This window comes from Rosa rugosa, chromosome 2 (assembly GCF_958449725.1).
Source record: "Rosa rugosa chromosome 2, drRosRugo1.1, whole genome shotgun sequence".
Lineage (NCBI taxonomy): Eukaryota > Viridiplantae > Streptophyta > Magnoliopsida > Rosales > Rosaceae > Rosa > Rosa rugosa.
The window spans coordinates 16,576,954-16,585,162 of NC_084821.1; the positions used below are offsets into that span (position 1 = coordinate 16,576,954).

General features: G+C 39.2%; 1 protein-coding gene and 1 long non-coding RNA gene across 2 annotated transcripts; one reads left to right on the forward strand and one right to left on the reverse strand.

The window, feature by feature from the left end:
- Positions 1–530: 530 nt before the first annotated feature.
- On the reverse strand, positions 531–1,518 carry LOC133734790 (uncharacterized). Its single transcript, XR_009858578.1, has 2 exons — positions 1,300–1,518; positions 531–1,144 (listed from the first exon to the last, which is right to left on the reverse strand). It is a non-coding gene; the product is annotated as an uncharacterized LOC133734790 (long non-coding RNA).
- Positions 1,519–4,975: 3,457 nt separating this feature from the next.
- On the forward strand, positions 4,976–7,108 carry LOC133734176 (glutelin type-D 1-like). Its single transcript, XM_062161811.1, has 3 exons — positions 4,976–5,275; positions 5,812–6,529; positions 6,659–7,108. Exons 1-3 carry the CDS (start codon positions 5,080–5,082, stop codon positions 6,810–6,812), a joined length of 1,068 nt encoding a protein of 355 aa, XP_062017795.1. The 5' UTR covers positions 4,976–5,079; the 3' UTR covers positions 6,813–7,108.
- The last annotated feature ends 1,101 nt before the right edge of the window (positions 7,109–8,209 follow it).

Below are 8,209 nucleotides of genomic sequence, written 5' to 3' on the forward strand. Positions count from 1 at the left end.
TTTGGTCAAGAAAAGAGTTTGGATTATACTAAATTAGGAGTTTCATTTTCCTCTAATGTAACGTGAAAGCATGTTTTACAGTCTAAAAAGTTTGATTTATTATCTTTCAAGTATATAATCTGGGATGCAATTTTTCTTTTTTATTCCTTTGTATTTTATCTAATCGATCTGTTGTGCAATCCCTATTATGATTACTATAGTGGTTAAGCTCTTGACTAGAAATAATATTCCAAAAGCAACATAAACTATATAAAGTAAGGTTACCAATAAAAAAACTTATTCACGTACCAAATCATAATAAGTTAGAATATGACAATACAACTAATTAGTGGGCTTGGATTATATCTTGTTCAATTTTTTAAAGGAACAAATAAGCATGAGCACCAAATGAGGCGTATGAGCTAGTGTAGTGCCAGACATAAAAGATATTTAGCATCATTACTTTGAAAAATAAGTCAACGTTGGATAATTTCAATTGTTACTATGGTCATTGTTTTACTTTCTATACCAAAAAGTAATGAAATGAGTCCTCTCTTTATCTTTTGTTCTCAAAAGTCCAAACTCAAAATTATATTGCCTAGTTATTTCTCACCGAACAGCTTCACACACACACAAGAAATAATATTCTACCTAACATACTTGTTATTGGAATATCGATTCAAAAGACAAACTTGTTATATATATGGTACTGTGATGTTTATCATGCATACACTCAATTTACATTTATTCTTTGGCTGCCGGTATTGCCACCACCCCATCTCTCCTGTAACAGCGAACCACCAAAAAACCAGATGAATCTGGTTGGGAGCAAACTCAACGCCGACGAGTTCGATCTGAACTCACCGTAGTCGAACTGCACTGACGCCGGCACGCAACGCCGCCGCTGAAACTTGGATCTTCGAAGGACCTATAGAGGAAATTTAATGCTGCCCTCCAATCACTTGCCCAGTGCCCGAAGTTAGGGAGATTGAATCCGCCCTCGACCCACATCCAATTCTCCGGGATCCAACCACCTGGAATCCGAGAAAGAGAGCCCACGACTTCGACACCCACAGTAAGAAGCCTCACCTGCTAGAACAACCAGAGATTGGAAGGAACCAAAGAGGGTTTCGCAGCCGCCGTTACTCGTCTACTCTCGTCGAGCCTAGGGTTGTATCAAAATTAGCTCTTCTGTGAGCAATTATTGGTAGACTAATTTTTAATCTTATAAATATCAACTATGACAAAATGACAAGTTTAGTTTACATAAATAGGTCGCCCTTGCAGATTCAAAGCACGACCTACGCTAGATCTTATTACCTAAAGGTGCAAGCAAAATGAGGGTCGAAGGCCACGCGACACCGCTTGGATGATGTCACCTGTAGATGAACTAGCCAAGACCAAAGCGGCTAAAGGCGGAGGACAAACGCCACCCTAGATTGGCATAAGAATACGAAGTTATCGCCGCTTGGTCACGAGAAAAAATCCTAAGGCTCTCATACGTACATAAAAATTCCCTCATTACCAAATACATATATGGCTCAACCAATTGTTAGTTTGATACACCGTAAACAAGAAATATATAAAGCAATAACTAATGAGACATAAATTCATGATACATACCATGAAACATTTCAACAACTTCTACTTTTGCAATTTAAGAGTATCTTTAGCAGACTCTCTATTGTGGCTCTTTAGTTATTTTGGAGAACATGTTTAGCTTTTTATCTATTTTAGCAGCTGCACCAGACTCCTAAGTGGCTCTCTATTATAACTTTTAGCTATCTCGCTCCTAAATATAGAGAGCGGGATGAGGCTCTCTATAATTTAAAATATTCATTTTAAGTTATTTTATGTAATTTATAAATACATTTAAACTATTTAATATTCATTTAAAAAATAATATAAATTCAAAACTAGCTAAAATAGAGAGCATTGATGCAGACGTAATTCTAAAGTGGCTAGCTAAAATGACTTTTTAGCTACTTTAGCTAAAATTTGACTCAAAAATGGCTAGCATTGCTAAAGATGCTCTAACCATTTTTCATAGTACCAAACTTGGAAAGTAAATATAAAACCCAATAAAACTAGACTAAGTTATATAATTCAGCATCCAATTCCGACCGCACAAACCTAAAGGCTCCCATGGCCGCACAAACCTAGAAACCCTAACATCCAATTCCAGCATCTGTCGGCGGCTTCTCCAACCACACCCATCGATCTCCTACCCTATCTCACTGCCTATCATGGCAAATATCGACTCTGTTACCAGGAACTTTGCCACTTCGCTTGCCATTGCAAGCAATGACGTTGTGGACATCTCTAACATAACTGAGGGAGGTGCGCAACGTACGTCCCAGTCCTATCTCTTGGCACGACCCCTCACCACGAAGCCAACGACGGCGATGGATCTGAAGCGTCACTTCCGGCGTGTTTGGGTTTTGAGTCAAGGCTTTAATGTTCAGCAGAGGACACCAGATCGGTTTATGTTCTCTTTTGATCTCAAGAGTGACTGCAGGAAGGTGTTGATGGGCGGGCCATGGATTTTTCACCGGACTCTCGTGGTATTGCAGCCTTATGATGGTATTGCACCGCTGAGATCGGTGCCTTTGCTTGATCTTTTCTTCTGGGTTCGTATAACTGATATGCCTCCAGCGTTTGAACAGCGAACAACCATTGCAAATGTGGCTACGGTGGCAGGCAAGTATCTGGACATCAATGGAAAGCTATTTGATGCCACAGGGGAGATTCGAGTTCGAGTATCCTACTCGATCATGAAACCATTTTATCTGAAAAAAAAAAACCCTAAAGTTTGCTAAGGGTGTTGAGCAGGAGGTACACTTTCTGTATGAAAATATGGTAGGCATGTGTGATATCTGTGCTTGTGTCTTTCATGAGAAAAGCCCCTGCAACCCTAACATGGTGACATCTGTTGTGAAAACCATGGAACAACCAGTTGCTCGTAAACTGGACCTTACTCACCAATTTCTTGGAGTACAAGGTCATCAGTTCAAGGAGGGAACCTTTAGGTTTCGAGGCATCACCACGCCCATTTTGCCACCGGTGGGTAGATCGTTGTTTGGGGGTCCTGAGTCCAGCAAGCCAAGGAGACCGGTGATCATCAAAAATGCTACTGTGCGGGAACCTAGTGATGGGGACTCCCTTGCTCTTGTTCCAGTTGAGGCAGACGGTCCAGCTAAGAGGGGCCGATCTTTTCCCTCCCCACAAAAATTGCATTTCTTGATGTCTGACTTGCTTGCAGGAAGATCAAGTCCAGTTGCTTCTGCAAAAAAGGTTAGGATGCCTGAATTCTCCTCGAAATTTAGCGCTAAGTCTTTGGGCCTTGTAGAAACTCCAGGAGGTATGTTGGTGCCGACTGAAGTTATGTTGCCAAAACCATTACTTGAGTTGCCAAGTGCAAAGAAGAAGAGGGGAAGACCTTTAGGATCCAAAAATAAAACTACTAAGGCAACAAAGGTCTCTGCTGAAGAAGTCCTCACTGTTTTGTACTCGGGCAAGCCTCCAAGCCCTAGCTTGAAGGGCAAGGAAAAAATCTAGTTCATTGTGGTAGGAGCCTATTTACTATGTCTTTGCTATTTTCCATAGTTATAGGCTCACTTTTAAATAAGAGAGCGGTTAATTCGAATATAGATGGTCTGTCTCTATGTATCGCAGTAGTTCTCTTGCCACGACTTCTTGATCTGTCTAGTTGAAGGCAACAGAAGGATATGTAATGGCCACATTGGCATGCGTTTAATGAAATCCACCTTTAAAAAAAAAAAAAAAAGTTATATAATTCAGCTGGGAAAAATATAAAGTAAATTTTAAAATAAATTATTCATCTATCGATTTAATAATTTCTTTAGAATAATATTTTTTTAGTCTCCACAATATTAAACTATAAGGATTTTATTATATAAAAAAATGCAGAATAATTGAAATTATAGGACAATTGTGTGGACTAATTACCTTTATTCCATTAAAAGAATTAAATTTTTTAGGCATAATAATATGATTACTGGGGGGCAGTAATATGATTATAAATTGATTAATTGTTCCTGTAGTGTATTCATTTTGGTTTTAGGAGTTCATACAATTCACTGGACGTCAATAATATGATTTTTGGGAGGCAATAATATGATTACTGGGGGGTAGTAATATGATTACTGGGGGGCAATAATAGCCGGATTCTGGAATCCGGTCACCGGTCGTCGGAATCCGGTCACCGGTCGCCGGAATCCGGTCACCGTTCGCCGGAGTCAGGTCACCGGTCGCCGGAGACCACGCCGGCCACTGGTCACCGGAGCACAGCAAGGTGGAGGGTGACTTCTCTCTCTAAGTGAGAAAGAAGGAGAGGGCAAAAAAGTCTCAAAAAAAAAGAAAAAAGAATTAATTGGGTAAAGGGGAAATAATCCCTTAGAGTGTTTTGGGTAAATGGGGTTAAAAAACAGTTGGTGGAGCAAGTGGGCAATTTTTAGCCTAAAATTGGGTAAACGAGCATTTTCCCTTTTATAAATTCATTAAAAAAATCAGTGGAAGCCACAGCCCCCTCTAGGCCACAATTGGCATCATCGTGTACATCTTTACGTTTAACAATTGAGGTAAAATGAAAACTTAATTTCTCAAAATTGGGGTGCATTGTGAAAGAAAAAGAAAACTATATACACTAGGGTGCAAAATAAAATTAACCCTATTAAAGACTTTTTTTTTTTTGGGTCTGAATTAAAGACACTGAGATGGAAAACAAGTGATATGTGACTGACAGAGTTTATGTACAACTGTCCTAAACTCCTACTACTAGTTCTTCTTCAACAAATCTCCTTCCACTCCGGATCAAAAACATTTACAGACCGAGTAAAAAAGTTACTAGTCAAATCACCGTATGTTATCCTCAATTCAATCCGAAATTACTCCACTTCCTAATCAGATTCCATAACAGATCATCTTTGCTTGGTACACTTCCTTCTCAATACTCCTATATATGGATACCCAAACACAATGCATTTCTCATCCCTCACACATTGTGCTCGATATAGTGCTACTATCACTTTCCTCTCGTTCTGGGTTTTTTGGTTTCAGGGTTAAAGAAAATTTGTGAAGATGGATATTGATCTTGCACCAAAGTTGGCCAAGAAGGTTTATGGAGGAGATGGAGGTTCTTACTTTGCTTGGTGCCCATCGGAGCTTCCCATGCTCCGTGAAGGTAACATCGGCGCTGCCAAGCTAGCCCTTGAGAAGAACGGCTTTGCTCTCCCCAATTACTCGGATTCTGCCAGAGTTGCTTATATCCTCCAAGGTATTGTTTTCTAGTGCTTTCTGAATTGTCATTACGATTCAATTAGTTCATAACTGTTGATGATGGCGTTTGAAAGTTCATGATCGGCTTGATGGTACGTGTTTGTTTTCTCATTTGTTTTTGTTGAACCATGAAATTTATGGATGAGTGTAGATCAAATAGGATCAAATGGGTTTTTATTTTTATTTTTATTTTTTTTTATATCAATTAACATGTGGAATTGTGAAATATATTAGGGGATCATGTGGGAGTTTTATAATAGCTGATGATGTTTGATCGCGTTTTTTTTAATCAAATGATCATGTGGGTTTCTTTGGATTTTTCTGTGTGTTTCTGAATGAGATTGCAATTTATAAATCTAGTAAAGACCAATACTATCATTACTATGGAATAGTTTAATGAATCATAGTCAATCATATTCCAAGGTTATGGTTTTGTGGCCACTAAGGTGCTCTATAAATCTATGATTGTTGAAATGATTCTAGCATTTACTATGATATTGTAACTATGGAATTTACTTTTATTTTCTTATTCAGGAAGTGGTGTTGTTGGAATTGTCCTCCCGGAGAAGGAAGAGAAGGTTCTTCCAGTGAAGAAGGGTGATGCCATTGCCCTTCCTTTCGGAGTTATCACTTGGTGGCACAACAAGGAGGACACTGAGTTTGTAGTTCTTTTCTTGGGTGATACCAAAACAGCTCACAAAAGGGGTGAGTTCACCAACTTCTATCTCACTGGTACTAATGGCATTTTCACTGGTTTCTCAACTGAGTTTGTCGGCCGAGCATGGGATTTGGAGGAGAGTGTTGTGAAGACTCTTGTTGGCAAGCAAAGTGGTCAGGGCATTGTTAAGTTGGGGGCATCTAATTTGCCTGAGCCAAAGAACGAGCATAGAGATGGGATGACATTGAATTGCGAAGAAGCTCCTCTAGATGTTGATATCAAGGGTGGTGGAAGAGTTGTTGTTTTGAATACTAAGAACCTTCCTTTGGTCGGAGAGGTTGGGCTTGGTGCTGATCTTGTTAGGTTGGACGGAAGTGCCATGTGCTCCCCTGGGTTTTCTTGTGACTCTGCATTGCAGGTGACTTACATTGTTAGAGGCAGTGGCCGTGCCCAAGTTGTTGGTGTTGATGGGAAGAGGGTCTTGGAAACAACCGTCAAAGCTGGTAACTTGTTCATTGTTCCTAGATTCTTTATTGTTTCAAAAATTGCTGATCCAGAAGGCTTGGAATGGTTCTCCATCATCACTACTCCTAAGTAAGTCCTTTTTACATTCTCAGATTTTGTTGGTTACGTCTCCAATCACCTTATACTTACATGTAAGTTCCAAATTTCTTTGGTTGAAGTTAAAAAAAAATTGCTAATGTATTTATTACTTTGCTGCAGCCCGATCTTCACCCACATGGCTGGAAGTATTGGTTGTTGGAAAGCTCTATCTCCGAAGGTGCTCGAGTCTTCTTTCAATGTGGATTCTGATACCGAGCAACTTTTCCGTTCAAAGAGGACTTCGGATGCAATCTTCTTCCCTCCACCAAAGTGAACAAATTAGCTTGCCTTTGCTAGTTTCTTTAGCCAAATAAAGGTTTTCTGCTCTCTTTTGCCCTTCCTTTGTTATCGGTGGAGATGTTAGCTGTGATGGTTTGCAACTGCTATGATGGTTTGCAACTGGATTTTTCATAAGAGTTAATATTAGTGGCTTTTATACTGGTCACATTGCCTATAAGATCTCGAGCAACTTTCTGCAATCTATACGTTGTGCTGCATCTGTTGTTCTCTGTAGTTCTAATCCTTGGCTCTAGAAGTTTGGGAAGATTATTCAATGCCTTGGTTCTTGAATTTTCATATCTCGAACCTTCTCACAAAAAAGCGATTTTATCTCTGATTAATCATTTTCCTAAACTTATTTAGAGTAATAGTAAATAACCGTAATATTACGGGAGTCATTTACAAAATGAATCATTACCTAATTAGCTACAATACGATCTTGCAGAGTCAACAATTAGCAGATTGCTTGACGTTTCTAAACCAAATTAACTACCAAAGACCCTCGAAGGCAATGATCACGAGCACAGAGATCGTACAATGACTCAAATACCAAGTCCCAAATCCAAAATTATGAGAACATAAGCAAAGTACAAACCAAACCAGTAGTAGACCACTTGATGTTGCTAAATCGAAGACCCTACCATTACCATGTCTCAAATACTGTTATCTAAGGGCATCTCCAACCTTTTAGTCAAAAGCCATAGCCATTTCATGAATTTGACACTCTTAATGTTATTACTATTCATTCAAATTTTGCATTTCCAACCCTCTTTAATCAAAAGTTATAGCATAATCTCAATAGATCATGGAGCCCACCTCCTCTCCCTTCTTCTCCATTTTGGCTTTGGTTCGACAAAATTTGGTCAAAATGACTAAGCTTTTGACTTAAGGGTCATTTTGACTACTTTTTCTATTGGGTTGAAGATGCTGGACTTGAATTGGGGAAGCCAAAATGACTTTTGACACTAGGATTGGAGATGCCCTTAGAGCGACTTAAGGCCACGTTTGGTTCGCGGAAAGTAAGCATCAGGAAAGGAAACCTGTTCCTTTCCTGCGTTTGGGATGCAAATGGAAAGGAAATCATTTCCTGAAGGAAGAGAAAATAAAGGGGAAAGTGGTTCCTTCCAAACCCCAAATGAATCACTTTCCCCCCTTCTTTCCTTGCATTTATTACTCACAACATATTTTTTTATTATATTATTTATCAACTTTTTAATAACTTTCCTGATAACTTTCCTTAAGTTACCAAACATCAGAATGGAAAGTTGTTGGGAAATTTCATTTCCCTTCCCATGGGAAAGACAAAGGAATTACTTTCATTTCCGTGAACCAAACGAGGCATAAATATTCAAACAAGAATATGGCGGTATCCAAATTGGAGCTAGTCTAGGC

Coding starts and splice junctions, on each gene's coding strand:
- LOC133734176 (XM_062161811.1), top strand. CDS start 5,080: ATGGATATTGATCTTGCACCAAAGTTGGCCAAGAAGGTTTATGGAGGA. Junction 5,276..5,811: donor AGTTGCTTATATCCTCCAAG/GTATTGTTTTCT, acceptor TTTCTTATTCAG/GAAGTGGTGTTGTTGGAATT. Junction 6,530..6,658: donor TCCATCATCACTACTCCTAA/GTAAGTCCTTTT, acceptor ACTTTGCTGCAG/CCCGATCTTCACCCACATGG.